The sequence below is a fragment of the Anopheles darlingi genome, chromosome X (assembly GCF_943734745.1).
Source record: "Anopheles darlingi chromosome X, idAnoDarlMG_H_01, whole genome shotgun sequence".
In the NCBI taxonomy this organism is placed as follows: Eukaryota; Metazoa; Arthropoda; class Insecta; order Diptera; family Culicidae; genus Anopheles; species Anopheles darlingi.
In genome coordinates this window covers 4,587,540-4,608,091 of record NC_064873.1, presented here as the reverse complement: position 1 = coordinate 4,608,091, position 20,552 = coordinate 4,587,540, and the positions used below count along the sequence as shown (strand labels likewise).

Sequence of the window (20,552 nt, the reverse complement as noted above, 5' to 3'; positions counted from 1 at the left end):
TTCGGATAACTGCACCGTACCAGATACCAGACATCATTTTAAAGACATAGAGATAGAGATAAAGAACTTACTTAGAGATAGAGGAACGCGCGCTATACGAGGCGTCCATTACGACGAGATACTGGCGTCCGAAATGCCCAATAAACTCTCTTTGGCGACGACTGACTGACGGCATGCCAACCGTCAAGTCAAGTCAAGACTTCTGTAATGTCAATGCAGCGCGCACGAGGATTGTCGTTTCCTAAATCGTATTTTAAAAGATACCTTTTCCGGGGGGGGATGGACTAGCTAGGTGCCGTACCAAGGTGTTTTAAATAGATAGGTGGTGTCCTGGAAGCTTTGAAACGAGGTGTTTTAAATAGAAAGGTTGCGTCAAAGCCGCTTTGACTGGTTACGGTAGTTAGAATTCACGAAAATTGGCACGAAAGTTAAAGTTTATACAAGTATTCCCAAAGTTCTTGCTAGTGTGTTTCAATATGGTATCGGTCCGTAGGTCTCGCGACCCGGCCTAGCCAGAACCAGAGCTAGCTAACGTTCCTGGACAACTCGGTCGCTCGTTTGATCTTAAATAGAGAGATGAATCATTTAAACATTCGAAAAAGAGTGAAATAAGATACTTTGCCTGATAAAACCATTAAACTTGTGCATGTCTTCTTTTTCTTCTTCAAATTCAATATGGTGACCTATCAAAGCTTCTAAGACACCACCTATCTGTTCAGAACACCTTGGGCTACAGTGACCACCGATGGGCGCTCTCCAACTGTTGTTCGCCGAGGTGTCTGGTGTCAAAGTGAATGTGAAATATTATCGAGAAAATGGTTTTGGAAGCTGCTTAAGAGCGGTGGACACGTAAACATTTCGGTCGTAGACCGACGGACGTTACCAACAAGACTCAGCACCCGTCTCGTAAAGCTCATGAGTGAACCAAGAATGGTTAAAAAAAATCATGGTACACATTTCATTTCATGCACACAACAGATTTCAAATTTGCCAATCGCAAATGCGATGGACTATTCCATCTGGTCCATATTGAAGAGCAAGGTGAGGACTATAAATGGATGCGCTGAAAAAAATCTATTGTACAAGAATAGGCCCAAAATGCTACAATGCTTACATTCGTGCAGCATGTTACTCGTGTTTGGACCTTTTGAAGGCCATAGTTCAGGCAAAGGTTGGCCACCAATCGGGCTAAAGTGAATGGGTTCTGCAATTTTGATTACCCTCAAACTAGTTTGTCTTTGTAATCACCAAAAAAACAGATTACACACAAACATGTTATGGTGTTTTAAATAGGTAACACTTCATATCAGTAACGCTGTATAATGTCAATGCAGCGCGCACGAGGATTGTCGTCCTTCCTAAACCGTATTAAAAAGAAGTGTATTAGTGTACGGCTACTAGCTAGGTGCCCGACTGTTCCGAATGTGCCTGATCGATAGCTGTTACGTTGTTGTTGTGTGTGTGTTTAGTTTCGATTGCTTTCGATCTTCGTCACCACTTGACAGGTAGAGGCGCGCGCAATCGTTGCGCATTCTGCTTACTTAAATACGAGTGTGTGTGCGCGAACGCTTGTCTATGAATTTATTGCTGTGTGTCTGTGCTGTGAACCCATTATAGCCCCTGGAACGAATAGAATGACGCGTAATGACTGACAGGCGACTGTCAGAGATCCGATGCCTTCGAACCTCACTCTGGCTGCTGGCAGTAGTGTGTAGCAGTAGCGCGGATGATGATGATGATGTTGATGCTGCTGCTGCTGCGGCGCATCCTTCCATTACACCCGGTAGGTACAGTGAGTCGGTTTGGACCACCCGTCGAGCCGGCGCGCCACACACGACCACACCCGAGGTTCCCAGGGACCGTTTTGCCGTGGGTCCAATTTGCCGCGCGGATGATCTCCCTGATGCCACAGTTTGCGTGTGTGTGTGTGCTAGAGCCCTCTTTTTGGCAGGCTGTATCGGTCCCCGGGATCAGCAGCAGCAGTAGCTCATACACCAGCAAACCAAGGCGCGCTCGCGACAGATGTTCGCGCAGATGAATGCCGATCAATGCCGCGCACCGCTGCGCCCTCCCCCCACTTGACTGACCCCTCGTCCTTCTGCACGGACCGAATCTGTTAATCGCCTAAGTAAACGATTCCTCCCCGTTCCCCGTTCCCCTTCACCGTCTTTTCCTCCTCCTCCTACTCCTACGCACGACAAAGTGGATAAAAGAAAACGTTCCGGGTTCCGCAACAGTGCGTCCGCAATTCTCTCTCTTTCTCTCTCCCTCCCTTGTTCCGTTCTTGGCTTAATGACAAAGATTCCAATAATGACCAGGCCACTTTTCCAGCACTTTCCGTCCGCTGTCCCGTTGAACAACAACAACAACAAAGTGGAGGGAGGGGGGGTTGTTTGTTGATTTGTTTCATTTGTTTTTTCGCGCGGCTACTACTGGTGCTGTTGCTGCTACTGCTGCTGGCAAACAATGCTGCTGCACAATCGTTTTGTGTTTTGTAGACCCTCCTCCACCCCCTAGACCCCTCCAGGTGGGTGGGTGTTTGGTGGTCTGCAGCAGCAGCAGCAGCAGCAGCAGTCCGTTTGTTTTTACGGTTTGTAAACGCCGTGGTATTGCCCCGGTGTCGAACAAGCTAATTTGTGGCCATCCGCACTTTTAAGCACGCGCCTCGGCTCCCTCTTCTCTTCTTTCTTTTCTCCTTTCTTCTTATCCTCCTCCTCCTCCTCGAAGTGTCCTGTAATATGGCACCGGAATGATAAATTGTGCGTTGGGGTTGCGCTGCGGCCAAGGTAATTCGTCAACCTCGGTGAAGACGTTGCCGCGGGCCTGCTACTGCCACTGCTACTCCCCCTGTTTCTTTTCCTCCGCTTTGTGCCCAAACCCTTGGCCGGACGAAAATGTGGCCGAAAATTGACACGAAAACGCGTTCATCATGTTTCATCATGGCCCCTTCCCCACGGGTTGGGGGGGTGGAGGACAAGAAGGTCGCCAAGAAAGGGATCTTGTTGCAGGGAGCAAACCTTCCTCCTGGTCCTTGTTTAACAAGATTTTCGGTGAGCGGTGAGATTTGAGTCCCGTGGATTTGGTTCCGGATTTTCACATCATTGTTTCTTCTTCTTCTTCTTCTTCTTCTTCTTCTCCTTCTTCCCGTGTTATTGTTATTGTTGTTGATGTCCTCTAATGCGCGCTTCTGGGGGTGCGCTGCTCGTTTGCATAAATCATCATCTAGAGCATCATGTGAAAGTGTGTGTGAGGTGTGTGTGTGTGTGTGTGTGTGTGTGTGGTGTTGGTGCTAATGCTCGTTTTGCACTTCCGGATCCGGAGAGTGCGCGCGCGATTAGCGCCCCAACCCCCTTCCCCCATCCCCCATCCCCCTGGCTCCGTGGACAGTGATCTGGCTGATTAGAATCGATCGATAGAGAGAGAGAGAGAGAGAGCGTAATGGCGACGAACCGTTTCGGTTCCGTAAACTCCTGCCCTCTCTCCCGCCCTTCTCCTGCGCGATGCTTTTGCTGATGTTATCATCATGGACGCCTAAATGGTCGTCGTTACACGTTGCCGCCGCTGCCGCCGCTACCTCACTCACTCAACTCTTTTGTCAACGCGCGCGCTAATGATGGTCGGCAGGCGGGGCGGGGCGCCCATCGACGGGGAAGGCCCATCGACGATTATCCAACATGCGATAAGCTCGTTACCGGTCCATTTCACAAATTAGTTACAGATTAATTTGCGAAAATTAGCCCTTCTCTGGGCGAGTGAGCGCGTGTGTGTGTGTGCGGGGGGAGGCTAGTCCTAGTCTCCCCCCTTTCCGGTGGTCAGCGCAGTCGCCAGCTGACAGCTAGCGGAGCGTGCGGCCTTTTTGGGGCGCCACTTTCGGGCGTCATTTGGCGTCGGCGACGGCGATTTGTTAATTAAAAGCAGCAGCATCATGAATTATGCTTCGGAACAACCAACCAACCGGTCGCTAATAGCTAGGAGCTGTTAAAAAAAACAAACCTAACCTCAAATTATGTGAAAAACTATCGCCAGACACACACACACAGGGAGCGACACTAAACCTACACTTTAAATGCAATAAATTCCGCGGTTCCGAGAGAGGGGCGAGAAGCCGATGCCGATGCGTCAAGGGCGCTCGCGCTCGCTCCTATCTACGTTGACCGATCTTCGAGCGCGCTCCAGTGCATCATCCCTTGTGCGCGCCCAGTAGGGGCCAGAGGGTTGGTTTTTAGAAACCAATTACCCGATCTACCGTCTGCTCGCCCTGTTGTTTACACCGCACACACACACACACACACACACGACACACACGACACAAAATACAGAGGGACAGACGCACGCACGCACTCGCGGCGGGCGATCATTATCAATTTGTTAATCAGGAAATTTCATTAGGCAAACAGTCATCCTAACCAGTACCGCACGTGCCGGCTGTTACCATTTGATCCTTGCTCGCTCTCTCTTTCTCTCTTTCTCTCTCTCTCTTTCTCTCTCTGTGTAGATGCCAATAGTTTTGTTTGTTTACTCAACAGTTTTGAACACTGAAAGAAAGAAAGCGTAAAGAGAGAGATCATAATAGCGCCCTTGATAGGATCACCTCGTACGGTAGCCCAAGGGGTGGAGCCGGTGGAGGTCACCGGGTGGGTTACACAAATGCGCTGGAACCTCTGTGTGTGTGTATGTGAGTGTGTGTGTGTGCGTTCATGGTAGTTAGTTTCCGTTTCCCGTGAATTACGCGCCGTTTTGTGCCACTTATCCAGGGGGACCCGTGGGGTGGGGGGGGGGGGGAGGGGGGCTCATTACATCAAACGATCCCCCATCAAACATCCCCTTCTGTCCTCTGGGCCGGCCAGAGTGGAGCCTAATTAGCGGTGAAAAGCGGTGAACACTTCCTCCCTCAGGTTTCGGGGATGCTCCAGGGCTCCAGGGCTCCACGGGGAAGAAAGGATGCATCCCCGTGCGTTGGGGTGCGTTTTTTTTTGGTTTCGGGCGTTGGCGCTGGCGTTGCTTTTCTTGGTATGTTTCTCTCTCTCTCTCTGGAAGCTATGGCCTCCTAGCAGAAGCTCAATCCATCCAACGTATATCCTTTCCAACGGGTGTGTGCGTGTGTGTGTGCTCCCTTATTCATTCCCTTCAGCATACGAATCGAAGCCCACTTTAGCCTCTGGCGCCTTTTTCTGAAGGTGACTTTGATCGTTGCTTTACCGAAAAAGAAGGAAGGAAGAAAAAAAATCGATAAAAGCACACGCTCCCCATTATCCTTTGCAGCATCCCCCACCCCCTTCCGCCGAAGATTAGCCCATTGGCCACCGTACGGCTAGGGGAACGAATGTGAACGGCTCCAGGACAGGCTAAGGCCGGCGGCTATTGGCGCTCGGAAAAGGATCCACCATCCAGGACGACAGCGTCACATACCGGTGAATGATACAAGGACAACGAGGAGAGAGAGAGAGAGCAGAGAGAGCAGAGACAGAGGAGAGAGAGGGATGAAAAAAAACAGGAAGGGATTTCACGGAAGTAGTACGAATGGGCAGGCAGCCATTCAGGCATTATTGTGTCCAGTCCTTTTTCGCTGCGTTGCGTCAGTCCTCTGCCCAAGCTATGCGCCTTTCCCTCCACCCTGCCCTGCCACCCTCCTGCCGGACCACACGGTCCGGCAGTTAATTAGCGAGCGAAACGAGCATAAAGTTGAAGTGACTCGGTTATTAGTCGGTGTTGTTGGTGTGTTGCGGGATGTGTTTCTTGTTTTTCTTGTTTTTTCTGTTTTTGGTTTTGTTTTTTGGACTTTTCTGAATGCTCGGTTCGGTTGACGGTCCGCCATGATGGTCCCCGCTGTTTGGCAAAACTCCGGAAAAGAGCTAGCCCAGTCCCCGGGACTCCGGGTCTCTGGGACATTTTGCTTGTCGCCAGCTGCTGGAAGGCGACTCGCTCGCGACTCCGACTTCTCAACGCGCCGTCAAAATGCCGGTGCGCTGTTGGAAGTGCGCTACGAGCTGGCTGCTTCCTGGCACACACACACACACACAGACACATATTATCTTACACAGGCGCCACCCTTGTTTTCTCCTCTTTACCCTTGTGCATTTGTATGTGTGTGTGCGGTTGGTGGTTTTTTGTTTTGATTTGTCTATTGGTACCAATTGGCGGATGAAACAAGCGATAAGTTTACAAAAAAAAACACACACACACACAGAGCCAAACGGACCCCCGTGGCGCCGTCAACCGGGAAGCGGTTTTGTGCTGTCTGCTGCGTCCTATTTCTCCCCAACCCCCCACACCACCCCGCGCCCATCCCTTTCTCCAGTCACTCGGTCACAGGCGGAGCTCATTTGCGAGGAACGCAGCTGTCTACGGGCTGGCAACGGGCGCTGGCGAGTCCTTTGTTTCCGCTTCAGCAGCAGCAGCAGCAGCAGCAGGAACAGAAACGCCAAAGAGAGAGAGAGAGAGAGAGAGACCCGCGGTCTCGAGCGAGCCGCGAATGGAACAATCTTGGCCGACGACCCATCGCCAAGGACATCGCGCGGTGTTCACTTTTCAGCTTGGTTTGGCCCGGCGAACCACACAATGGTACCACCACCACCCTCACTACCACCACCACCTGGTGGTGATGGTGTGCTGAGCCGCAATAATAGGGATTGCGAGTCAAAAAAACGAAAAAAATCTCAAAAGAAGATCAATCAACATAATTGGAAATAGGGAGCGACACACGCACGCACGCACACGCACGCACACTCGTACGCGTCTCTGTGTGCACGCGCACGAGCACGAGAAACCATAGAAAGTATGGCTGCAGAAGGCGGCGTACTTCCAAGTTATGGTTATGTTATTTTCGTTTAAAAGAAATTGAAAAGAGCGAAGAGAACAGATTATGACACCAGCAATGCGGCTCGGGGGGGGGGAGGGATGGCGGGCGTGCTGGTGGTTACCGATCAAAGTCGAAAGAAGAAGAAGAGGAGAAGCAGCTCGGCTTCAAACAGCGCGCTGCGTTATCCTCTCATTATCGCCCCCGCCCCCCCTTAGGCCCCCCGTTTGGCGCAAAAAAAAACAGGGATTGCGGCAAATGAAAATGGCAACAACAATAATCACACGGGCGCGCGCGCGCGCGCGCGCCTCTATCACGGGGAGATCGAGATGCCCAGACAAAAGCGGCCACGCGAGGCCGAAACCGAGGCCGAGGCCGCGAGCGAGCGACGCAGAGAATGATTGAAATCCAAAACATTAAGTGAGCACTTACGGAACATGCGGCGCTCCGTTCATTCGTTCGTGTTTTGGTCTGGAAGGAAGGGAAGGGGAAGGGAAAGGGGGATGTGGAGGGGTGGGTGGGTGGAAAGCGTGGGGAACAATGAGTGCGCGGGGTGCCGGTGAATGCAAAACTAAGGGATGAAAAACGCATCTGGTACAAGAAAATCACGGAAGGGATGATAGACAGAAAGGGGGATGGGGAGGTGGCTGGGGGTGGTAGGCATCTAGGGTAACAAAAAAGTACACCGTCCGTCCGGCGGCGGTGGTGTAGAAGTGGGGGGCGCATACGCAATCATACAAATGCGCACTGAGCGGTGTGCGTGGTGTGCGCCTGCAAGGTAGGCAGCGCGCCGTACACCGCACACCGCCACATTGTGTGGTCTGCGTTACATGAAAGGGATGTGCGCGCATCCTCTCTCTCTCTCTGCTCTCTCTCTCTGCTCTCTCTCTCTGCTCTCTCTCCTTCTCTCTAGCGACTGCGACTTGGACTGATTCCGACCTGACTCTTGGGTGATTGATTTTTGCTTTGCCGCGTTCCTATCCACCGTTATCCACTGCCAACCAACCAGCGCATACGCTGTAGTGCTTCCCTCCCACACACACACACTCTAGCTTTCACCCCCCTCGCCCCGTCGCGCACACACACCGGGGGGGTGGGAAGCAGTTGAAATTAAATCCCTTTTTGCTAAACGCTCGCTAGGCAAAGGGTCGTCGTCGTGATCAGATGTTCACTGCCAACAACTGGCAGGCCAACTGGGGGTATCAGAAGGGGAGGGGGAGCGGGCCGGTTGAGGTGGTGGTTTAATCACAGAAAACGTGTGCACTACACCTGGCGACAAGTCGTAAAAAGTTGATGCTCTGATGGTCGTCGTCGTCCTCGTCGTTGTCGTCGTCCGATGGAGTGATTTGCAAATCTCTGCCCGGAAGTCGCTAGGGGGAGAAGGGGGTGGGGGTGACAATCGTCGGGACTACTCGAGCTATCCGTCGGCGATCTGTGTGTGTGTGTGGTGGGGGGATCGATTAATCGATGTCAGTGTTTTTTTTTGTTGTTGTTGTTGCTATCCCGCAACTCCAATCAAGCTGCAGCTCCGAGGCATCCCCTTCCTCCTCCTCCTACTCCTCCTTCTCCTACTCCTCCTACTCCTCCTTCTCCCCTTCCCTTCGCATGCTCTCGCACCAGGCTCGCGGGTGCGCAGCAAACACAATAGACGATCGATGTGACAATGGGTGACAAAAGGGGATGAACTGTGAGCTCGACATGCTCGTAACACACACAAGCACACGCACACGCACACACGGACCAGCAATATGTGCCGGCGGGCGGGCGCTGTGCGCTTTTTAATTCCTGTTCCAGCCGCTGTTTTGTCGCGCCGTCTGTCCTGTTCCTTGATTACCATTCACCACCCCCTCATCCCCCATCCCCCCTCCCCCTCAGCGTATCGACTGTTTTATCGATGGCAATTAGCGCGATTTGCACGCCGGAAGCTACCCCAAATTGCAGGTGGTGCGGGGTGGGGTGGGAGTGGGGGTGGTGGTTGGCATGACATACCCTCTACGCTACGAAAGGGGAAACAGGAGACAGGAGCATATCGAGCAGAGAGAGAGAAAAAAAGGAGAGAAAAAAAACCCATTTTTACATCATTCGCGACGCGCTTGTTGTTGCTGGAATTTCACTGCAGACGCTGGCAACGAAAACGGACCGACGGACGGTCATCACCTACCCTCTTCCACCCCTCCACCCCCTGGCTCTCGTTTCCGCAGGGGCGCAGCAGATTCATTCCCGGTCGGTTTCCGGTCGCGACGATCTGTTTGTCGCGATTTAATGATTGGTGATTGGCGAGGGGCCTCATTCAAGAAGAGCAGAGAGAAACACACACACACACACACACACAAACAGAGATGCGTTTCCGTCAAATGGCCCCGGGCCATTATGTGGCGATCCATTGGTGATGCCGCGGTGTCACCTCGGTGTTCTCTCGCGTCCTGCCTGCCGATGATACTTTGGAGTGTTTTGCGTGTGATTAAACATGATTTGCCTTTTGTCCCGCGGTGTTAGTCACCGTGCCCGCTTGTGTGTGTGAGGTGATTGAGGGTGGTGCGTTGCTATGGGACTGCGCAAGTAGCGTTGTTGTCAAGGGAGATCAACCAGCTCATCATCATCATCATCATCATCGCCATCATCATGGAATCCCCATGACGTTGACATCGATGTGACAGGCTGATTGCTAAAAACAAATCCCTTACCCATCATCATCAAATCGCGCGTGTGTGTGTGTGTGTGTGTTTGTGATAGTGGAGAGGGTGGGGGGGAGGCTGTCAAGCTTGAATACGTCACACGGTTGGTTGCATCTGTTTCCCCCCCTCCCCTGGAAAGGTGTCAACGATTCCCGTTTAAGAGCTCCCTTCACACACACACACACACAGGGGCGCGTGCCCACCCCTACCACCACCCCCTACTTGTAAACGACCCATTACCGGTCACACTTACGACGCCCTTAATTCGATAAATGATGCGCGGCCTCCACGTTTACACTCCCCTTCACCCACCCTTCCTCCCTACCCCTTGGAGTTGTGGTCGAATACCGTGGTTAGCGTGGGGCGCGGGGGTGGTATGTCTTGCAGTGCAAACAACGCAACACTCGCCGGAAACAAGCAATTGTCCCTAGTGTGCGTGCGTGCGTGCCGGACTTTGGATCCGGTCCAAAGCGGTCCACCACCACCCCTAGAGTGGCCCTGGTTTTTATTTATTTATCCAGCATTTATCCAGCACCAGCACCAGCACCAGCAGTTCCTGGTTCCTGCGGCCAGGACCCCCATCATCCCCTGTTCGGTGTTTGGGGGGGAGGGTTCGCTTTTTTGGGCATTCCACACCCCCCGCTAGGGGGTTGCACTAGGAAGCAAAACGGAAGCGGTTAGCGAGTAATTGTTTGTGGGTGAGGGTAGGGTTGTAGGGGAAGGAGGAGTGTATTAGGTGCCATCAACTTTGACCGACGAGCATGGCCGCGTCAACCCACTTGACACCCCACCGGGGGGGGGGGGGGGGGGGGGGGGAGACCGTCGTCGCTCAGTGTACCCAAAGCAAGCCAGTCAGTCAGTCAGTCAGTGTGTGTGTGTGGTGTGCGACATCACATTTGACCTTTTGGTGGCCGCCAGCCGCCCAAGAGCCTTACGGGTCAGTTGACGGGCTTCACTCAATATCGATCGATCAATATTCAACGAACGGAAAACTCCGGAAATTCGGAAGACCCATGCACCGGGGGGCGCGCCGCTTGCACGGTTGCCTCCTGAACCAAATGCAAAAGAACCAGCATTAACCGAAACCGATCGGCATCGCAACACTGGTTGGTTGGTTGGTTGGTGTTGGTCCCGTCCAACCGTTACAAAGTACAATCAATGCAGCCCCTAATTGTTAATGCGATTAGCGTTAATAGTGTGCCCGGGTGCCCGGTCACTGGACGGCCCGCTTCGTGACACACACACACACGCACACGCACGCCTTGACACGTAAGCACCGGCACCTTTCCGTTTGAGGTGACTTGCGAGCGAGCCAGCGAGCAGCGAGCGCGCTTTGCAACGGCTTCCGGCTCCGGGGTGGTTGGGGGCTGGGGGTTGAGGGAGGGTGACGTTGTAATCCTAAAGACGTCCTTAAGGTCCGTTTTGGGCCTGACCACCGTTATGATGACGAGTCGGTCGGTTCGCTGCACTCCAGCGCGCTTACTCTGCTGCATACTCTGCTCTGGTGTGCGTGTGTGCGTTGACCATAACCTCAAATCTGCAGCAAAGAAAGCGGATAGCCCTGGTGTGGCTCCGGGTTTTCGATTCACGACTTCGATCTTTAGTCCCGGGGTTTTCTCTCTCTCTCTCTCTCTCTCTCTTTCCCTCTCTCTCTCTCTCTCTCTCTCTGTCTATCTCTACTGACAGCAAAATTCTGTAGCAATGGCTATCCATACGCCCTAAGTTTCCTCTTCCTCTCATCTGCCTTGGTAGCAATAATGGCGAGTCGTGGGGGGTTCCACCTGTCCGCACTCCGAATCAGAGATCTTCCAGAGCCCTTCACCACCCCTCTTCATCCCCTTCGATTAGCTCTCTCCCTCAGGGGGGAACGCACGCCATTACACACATGTGCGCAAAGAACGCGCAAAAGCACACACACACACACGTACATCACCCCAAAATGAGCCAGCAGATATTGAGTATGTGTGTGTGTGTGTGTGTGTGAGTGAGCCAATTCCACCTCCATCCCCCTCCCTTCTCCATTGACCGGGCCGGTAAATTGAGGCAACAAAAGCCGCCTTTCAATGGGAGGCAAATGGGAGGCAGATGGAAGAGAGAGAGGGAGGGGAGGGGCCTGAGGAAGAGAGGGAGAGAGAGAGAGAGAGCCAATCTAGGGATTATAGTAGCCCGCTCGCCTTCATCGGTCTCTGCTAACAATAACAACAGCGAAAGCAAAAGCAAAAGCAACAAAAAAAAAATGACCGGATAACAAGGATAACTAAAAGGCTTGCGCCTGGGTTGCTGGCTGGCTGGCTGGCTGGTGCGGTGTGTGCGATGGAATCGCTTTTCCGAACAAAGCAAGCACTGTGTGTGTGTGTGTGTGTGTGTGTGTGTGTGTGTGTGTACCTGGGGCAAATGATGCGCCATTTGATGACTGGCGTAGTAGCAGCAACGAAAAAATAACGCAGCCTTTCTCGGGGATCTAAAATGGTTGGACAGCAAATCGATCGATCGAGCTGCTGATTGCTGCCCGGCACACACACACACACACACACACACACACACACACACACACAAGAGGATGAATGGAATGTCCGCCCGTGTTTGTTTGTTCGCGAAAGTTTCTGTTAATCGGAAAATCAAATGTGTTTTCATCGCCGTTTTGTGTTTGTTTGTTTGCTTGTTTTTATGTATGTTGTTGCCTCTTCCTGGCTGATCGAAAATCATTCACCCAGCCACTAACTATTACACCGCCGCCTGCATAATGTGACCCGCGACCGCACAAAAAAAAATGGCGGAATCGAACAAAACTAAAACCCGGGACCGGGGGGCACTTCACTTGACCGCCGACGTGGCCACCGCTGGCTAATTTTGGGATGTGTAACGTGTACTGAACAGAACACAGCTGAAAGCTCGTTTAAGGCGGCATCAATTGGGGGTGGGAGGTGTAGATTGCGACGATTGATCGCTGGAATGTTTTTTTCTGTTTTTTGTGTGCTTCTGTGTGTGTGTGTGTGTGCTTGTGTGGCGATCAAAGGGACAATCGAATTGTGCTGACAGGACGCAGACGTTGGCGGCTCCATTTAACCTTCCTCGTGTAGCCGTAGCTTGTAGCGTTGCTTGTGGCCACGACGGCCACCAGTTCAGTCTCCATCATTCCGACGCATTCGACTCCTGTGTGGCGAACGGAACGGTACAATACGTGACGTGCGTGACCGTGTGTGTGTGTGTGTGTATCCTCCGGGATGCTCTCTGGATAGAGCACAGCATTTGTGGCTCGAATCTCGTGGCCCGGGAGCCGCCGGGAGCCGCCGTTAAGCCGTAAGGATAATCACACGTCAACAAGGGCACCGGCCAATAATGGCAACTATACAGACACACACATACACACACATAGAGACACACAAGGGCGCGCGAGCCTGCGCAAGTCAATGGGAACAAATAGGGGATAATGCACACACTGTGCGTGCGTGCGTGCTTGTGTACACACTTACACAATGCTCTTGACTGCTGCTCTGACAACTGAGGACCATTGACAGTTGATCTGCTGTTGCTGCTGCTGGTGAGCACGGTTCGAAGCGGCCAGCTTAGGACTAGTTTGTGCCTAAAGTAGAGTGAGGAAGAGAGAGAGAGAGAGATTCACACACACACACACACACAGACACACACACGCAAGGGCCGGCAAATCTGCCAATTACATGGCGTGGCGCAGCTCGTTTCGCGGCAGATCCCGGCACCCGGCTTACTGCCTTACACGGCAACACATGAGGCAACACACACACACACACATGAGTGAGCAGTGCAACCGCAAATGGATCTGTGACCGGGATGCCGGGAGAAAAAAAAACCGAAACGGAGCCCAGGAGACTTCTCTCCCTCGGGGACTCTCGGGAGACCTTTGGACAGAACAGAACCGAGAACAGTACCCGTAGTAGCTTGCGGCCCCTTATTGTACCCCCTCTGTGTGTATCGGAGCCCTGTGTCGGGCCCTCAGTCATTACGAGGTTATTACAACGCCGACACGCTTCAATGGCACTTAAAGAGTGCGGCTCCTCGGATCTTTCTCTGCTTCTCTCTCGGGGGTCGGACTATCGGGTCCGCAGAATCCACGACAAACGGTAGCGCGTAGCGCCGTTCGTTCGCCGCCCGAAACCGAAGCGAAGCACTGCAACTGCGCTTCTTCTTGTTGTAACTTCTTTCGGGTTTTTTTCTTTTATCTTTTGCTTGTCCATCCAGTCGTTAGATTATAACATATATATGGGCGAAAAATGTAGTCCTAGCACAGATTTCTTGAGATAAAGCTGTGTGCACCTTTTATTTTTACCGATTCTTCAATCGGGGGCTTTATCAATCTGATCCCGCTTTGCTTAGCTACGTACGATAATAAATCGGCGAAAGAAAAAAAACGAACTTCATCATCAAACCCTTTGCCTACGTCCACGCCAACACTTTGGCGACGCTCAAAATTAATACCGTGCCGCTGCATTCACCACTCAACACATGATGTCCATTTTTAGGATTAAAGTTGCTCACAAAAATAATAATCAGCAGGTTTTGTTTTTTGATTGTTTAATTTTCCTGCTAATATCGAACTGCAAAACGCTAAAAGGGTAACTTAGTGATGGTCGTATCATCGCGAAGATAGAGAAGCGTCAATTTACTGTATTAATTTTAAAATTAAAACTACTACTGCTACAACAACAACAATTACTATCGCCATTAATTGCACTCATTCCATTTTCGCAACAGACAAGCGTTCAGTTCTTTATTGTTTCGTGCAACTTCTAGACCTGAAATCTTATAGCATGGACGTATTAAAAATAGAAATTACCCAGATTCCAAATTATCACCCCAAATTATTATAGCCTATCGGCAAAGGATGATGAGAGCATACAACTTTTTTTATTATTTTTCTTGTTTTTTGAACATACAAAAAAAAAAAACATATATCAGGTGTATAAGCTTAAAATTAGCGTTCGCTTCTAGATGGGTTTATCGAGCAAATTGAGCTGTTATCGACCTGTCATTTGGTTTTTTGCGGCCCATCATCGGTGATTTCACGCTAAAAAGGAATATTTTTCCTTGCGTCAATCATGTCAAGTTTTGTGCCAGAAAAACAGCATACGCGGAAAGCTCTACTGTTTTGCTTTCCATTTGAAGCAATCGGCTGCCGAAAAATGCCCAGAAAATGCTTGTAGAGGCCTACGGGTGACAGTGTACTAGCGGAATCCACTTGCAACAAACACCAAATCGCTTTGGACGCAAGATGAATGCTGTGCATTTGGTGGGATCGTCAGCTGCGTATCGTCTACTGCGAGCTGTTGAAACCTGAAGAAACTGTCAACGCTCACTGCTATCCATCAATAATTAATCGAATCACAACGTGCTTTGCGTGAAAAAAGGCCGAATTATGTAGAAAGACATGAGATGTTTATTGTTTTCCACAGCAGTACTTCAATTCGTATGCAGAAGTCGAAAAAATGGCTTGCGGAGTGGTTTTCCTCGCAAAATCGACAATTCTCTTCGAATGGTATAAACATAAACTACCCGCAAGATGGGGAAAATGTATTGCTAGCCAGGGGAAAATACTTTGAATAAATTATTGTTTGGCTTTCTGTTTAAAAAAAAGGTGTTTCGAAAATGTTTTTCGACAAAAAAAAAACGCTAATTTTAAGCTTTATACACCTGGTACCTATGACCTAAAAACAGACTATGAAACGTAGCAGAGTGACTGTACAACGAAAGTGCTTAGAACGGGGAACAGATCGATTATTGTCATTGTACCTTATTGTATCTTGAGTTGCGAAGTCGCACCATAACGTAAACGATGACTCCTCTAAACTACATATCGGGAAACTCGTACGTCCAGCTACGGTTTCATCTAAATGATTCGCGTGGAAAATAGTTCATTAGTTGTGCGTGCGTTTAACGAAGGATATTGTACTGCTTGTAAATTATTGTCTTGACGAACACAAAAACGAACTAACAACGAACCAACTTCCACTTTCTCTCTTCTCTTCCTACCTCTGCCCCCATTTAGGCTAGGGTTTATGTCGCAGTGGAATGCGATCGCCAACCGGTATGCGGCCCTCTGTCCACCGGGCTGGCCCTGGCCCCCGGCCACGTCCCATCGGATGCCTTTCCACAGCCCCAACAACAACAACAACAACGGTAAGTGTCACCTCGGCGGTATCTCGGTCTCTGTGGGGCTTTGACAACCGCACCCCGCGCTGTTTGGGTTTGCAAAGCTTCGTATCACAAACATTCTAACCTCACTTACCTCGTGTGGTAGCTGCTAGGTGCTAGTTCTAGTGTTGGTGGCAGTGCATTGGACACGAGACGAGCGACCAACTATTTTGCAAAAAAAACTATTGAGCAAACAGTTTTTAAGCGGCTTACAACCGCTCTAAGGCTTCCCTCAGCCCCCTCCCGCTTGCTCAGTGTCTTCTGCCTGTGTGACAAGTGTCCAAATCTCTCTCTCTCTCGCGCTCTCGGCGGGGCGGGGGGCGAAGGCTTGGCTCTTAACTAACTCGCACCTGTTATCCGGCCTGCTGCTGCTGCTGCTGCTGTAAGGCTTCCACGCCGCCCGCTATGGCGCGCGCCAATGTTGTTGCCAGCTTGAGCTTGAGGTTAAAGTGAGGTTAAGGCAACTTAACGAAATTTGTTCCGTGTCTGAGCTCCCCCGCAGCGAGCGAGAGCAAAACAAACTACAAATAACTCTCTCTCTCTCTCTGTCTGTCTGTCTCTGTGTCTCTGTCGCAGATAACTTGACGAATGCCATCGAGAACCAGTCACCCTCGCTGACACCGCCACCCTCGCAGCAGTCCAAGTCGCCCTCGCCCCATCCGGCCTTCCTCGGTGGTCGAGGAGGCGGTGGTGGTAGTGGAGGTAATGGCTGTACCGGCGGTAGTAGTGGAGGTAATGGACCGCATCATGGCCTAACCGGTGGTCACGGTCACGGTGGTGGTCCTCATGGGGTTGGTGGGGGACCGGGGGGCCCCGGTGGTGTCAGCAACGGGGACGACTGCGAATCGGACGACGATGGGCAGGAGATCATCGAGGAGGACGACGAGAGCGACCGGCCATCGGATTCGGCCTCCCCCAACTCCAACGGGAGCGCGATGCAGGCGAAGCGCAAGAAGAAGACGCGGACGGTCTTCTCCCGGGCCCAGGTCTTCCAGCTCGAGTCCACCTTCGACCTGAAACGGTAAGCGCAAGGGCATCACTCCCCCGGTTAGTCCCTTAACGATCACTCTCTCTCTTCTCTCTCTCTCCTCGCTCTCCAGCTACCTGAGCTCGTCCGAGCGGGCCGGACTGGCGGCGTCGCTCCGGCTGACCGAGACGCAGGTCAAGATCTGGTTCCAGAACCGGCGGAACAAATGGAAGCGCCAGCTGGCGGCCGAACTGGAGGCGGCCAACATGGCGAACATGGCGCACGCCGCCCAGCGCCTCGTCCGCGTGCCCGTGCTCTACCACGAGGGTGCAACGGGGGGTTTCGTGCCACCCCCGCCCCATCCCCACACTCAGCAACTTTACTACACGACGGCGGCGGCGGCGGGCCGGGCCGGTTCACCGCCCCGTCCGCCCCTGTCCTCGCTGGTGTAATCGATGGACCGCCGGACGACCGCCGGCACCGGTGGCTGGAGCTGGTGACCCGAACCGGAGTCACCGGAACGCGGATAAGGCGCTCGGTCGGACCGTGAAATCATCCCCCCACCCCCCTCTTCTTCAACCCTTCAGGCTCTCAGTTTTCAGTCGGTCGGTCGGTCTTCTGTCCCTTCATTATCACTTTCGATTCCACTGTAATAGTAGTACTAGTAGTATGTAGTAGTAGTATGTAGTAGCAGTAGTAGAAGGGTAGCTGTGCAGCTGTGTAACTATAGAAGGCGTGTACATATGAGGCCGTATTTGCCCCCTTTTGTTTTTCCTTCGGAAAGGATCCGCGCTTTCTTCCCCCTCCCCCGGGTCTAAAAAACATACCCCTTCCTCCCTCCCCTTCGCGCTCTCATACAGCTCTATTGCTATCGTCGCTGTCGGTGCGTTCCGGTGCCGAGATCGATATTATCCTAGATTATCTTTATAAAAACGACAGCTAAAAACCGAAGGGAGGAGAAGCAGGGAGATGGAGGGTTGCGGGGGTTGCGGGGGTCGCAACGAATGCGAACGCAATGCGTGGCAGTCTCTGGAGGGTCCGGCTACGAGGAGGAGGAGGAGGAGGAGGACTAAGGTAGATATTCCCCCCCACCCCCACCCCCACCCCCTCCCCCTTTTCGAAGGAGAGGTGGCGCAGGCGCACGCTAAACAGCAGGGCAAACAGCAGCTAGCTTGCGATCTGGAACAGTGAACCACGAAACACGAAACTTTACAAAAAAACAAAAAACAGAACTTCAACTTCAGAGAAGAAGTGGTAAAGTGGAAGGGAGGAAGCTGGAAGAGGTTAGACATGGGCAACAGTAGAAGAAGAAGAAGAAGAAGGAAGATAAAACGAAAAATAAAAACAAGTAAAAGAAAAAGGATAAGTGAAGTCATCGCAAGATCACAAGCTAACAAGTAGTTAATGAAGTTATGAATCTATTCCGGTCACGCTGCAGGAATAAAAAAAACACTGAGACCTAGACACGCAAACACACACAAACACACACAAACACACACACACGGAACCTACACTGAAACCGCTTTGAGCATGCGATTGAATAGAGAGTTGAGGGTTGAGGCCTAAAACGCGCAACACAAACTGTATGAGCAAAACTGGCAGCAGAGCAGAGCAGAGCAGAGCGTGAAGTATATATGTGTGTGTGTGTAGCAGCAGGAGCAGCAGCATGAGCAGCATGAGCAGCAGCAGCAGTAGTAGCAGCAGCAGCCAGTAGTAGCAGCAAGTCAGTAGTAGCAGAAACAACGCCGCCGCCGCCGCCGCAACAACCTAAATTCATACTTAATAAAAGCGAAAGCAAAGACAAGGAAAAACGGTGGAAGCGGAATGCCACAATACGTTGTACCGTGCCCGTACCTACTTGTGTATATACATATACATACATAAAAATATAAATATAAATATAAATATGAAAAAAATATATATATATATACATATAGATGCATAGAGCTATAGATTGGTTGGGCGCACGGGGAGCTGGAGGGGGCGCGGTTCCTTGGGAGCCTCTGAAAAAGGGGCAGACCATAAGCCTCGAACGATGCCGAGAGATGATGCCGGAAACACACACACACACACACACACATACACGGAGAGAAGAAAAAAAACACATCCTATACCATCTACTACGCGTTACTGTTTTCTTTATCCGCGTTTTTTATCGGCCTCGGCCAAGGAACAATCTCCAGCCAGTCAGCCACTCGCCCAGCAATTCGCAATCGGTAACGACAGGTAACGACGACAACAGACAACATCGTTAATAGCCTCGCAGCAGCAGCAGCAGTCAGAGGGCGGATCCCTCCAGTACACCGGATGTTGGCAATAGCGTTGGCAGTCGGTTTTTTCGGTTTTCTGTTCTCCTCCTTGCTGTTGTGGCCATATTTCTCACTTGCACACTGCGGTAATTGACATTTATGACTCTGGCGCATCGCCGCCCTGCCCTGCCCTGCCCAGACCTGCGTTGGTTCCGCTTTTGTTCGACAGCAGCAGCAGCAGCGGCAGCAGTAGGTACACCGGAAGCGTTGGCGTCGGGTGAAGGAATGCGCAGGCCACAGGCGATAGAGGCGGACATGTTGATGGCCATTTCATAGGTATCCGTGATCTACTAGCTACTCTGCGCCCGTAGTTATGCGGTAGTATGGGCGTGTATGGCATGCAAGGGGGCGAAGGCGCGTCCTTTTTTTCCGCCGCGAAGGGGATGATTTTCGGGGGATGGGGTTGCGAGTCGGAATCGAATCGAATCTTCTCTTGGGCGAAAGCAAGCAAAGTGACCCCCTCCAATGGGCATTTGTTTCGTCTTTCGTCAGGAGAGCGATAGCAAATGCAAAAGAAAGAAAAAGAGAGCGAGAGAGAAAGAGAGAGAGAGAGAAAGGAGGATTGGTATGTCGAATCAGGGCGATGCGGCGATGGTGATGATGCCAGACGTGATAGCGATGATATTTCGTTGACGACGACGACGTTGAGCTTGAGGTGGTGGTGTATGCGCCTGCGCATCGTTGGCAGCCGAAAAAAGGTGGCTATTTTATGATGGCTGCATGCACACACACACACGCGCGCGCGTAGGCCCACGTTCTATTACAACGCGACGCGGCGCAAGGGGAGAAGCAAAACCGCCTCCCGACGATGGCGGCCGTGTAAATACGTTGCCAACCATTCAGGCGCTCGACCGCAACTGCGCACACTCACTAAGCAGCAGTAGCAGCAGTAGCAGCCTGTACACTACTCACACTACACTACCCTCTTTCCCGAAACGAGACGGGTGCTCGCTCTCGCTCTCGCTCGTTTGTTGCTGCGCGATGCTGCGAGCAGTAGCAGATCTTCGTCGGTCGGTCGGCGCTACCATCTTTGGTAGCCACGGTGCTAGCACACACACGCACACGCTCGTCCGTTGTCTATTTACTTGCTTGCTGCTTACACCGCTTGCTCCGTTCTCCGCAAGAGATAGCAGCAGCAGTAGTAGTCCTCAAACCGAAGGGGGGTGGGGGTGGCCGGGGGTGTAATCACATAAATATATTTCTTTAATCTACTTCCACCCCCGGCACCACACACACACCGCTCCGGAGCCTCCAAGATTGCCGTTGCGTTGCGACACCTGAGGAATTGCTCCGGAAATACTGCTCCCTCCTCCCTTCCACTAGGGGTAGGATGTAGCGGCGCATCCCTTAGTTCCTTGTGTCCCCCGTTTCCAGATCCCAGGATGCGCATGATGATGGCGATGGTGATGATGAGGACGACGACGACGATGGCGATGTTCCAAATAATTGAACAGCCAAAGACCCACCCCCTTTTCAGCACCACCCCAACCCCTAGCTACCTACCGTCCCCTGCTCAGTGGGTGGAAGAATCGATTATTATTCCTCGCCATCCTCCTCCCCCGGCATGCGCTACGTCACCGGACCCGGTGGAGCACGGACGGGGTTGCGGTTCGCCGCCGGAATGTTGGTGGCGTGCTTGG

The 20,552-nt window shown here is 51.9% G+C and overlaps 1 protein-coding gene across 1 annotated transcript in view; it reads left to right on the top strand.

The window, feature by feature from the left end:
- LOC125956378 (homeobox protein Hmx-like) overlaps positions 1-17,088 on the top strand; it is a 19,055-nt gene extending 1,967 nt beyond the window's left edge. The window contains exons 5-7 of the mRNA XM_049688217.1: positions 15,491-15,621; positions 16,213-16,657; positions 16,737-17,088. Of these exons, the coding sequence (XP_049544174.1) occupies positions 15,491-15,621; positions 16,213-16,657; positions 16,737-17,055 (895 nt within the window). The 3' untranslated portion in view covers positions 17,056-17,088. The remainder of the gene's footprint in view (positions 1-15,490; positions 15,622-16,212; positions 16,658-16,736) is intronic.
- Positions 17,089-20,552: the final 3,464 nt, after the last annotated feature.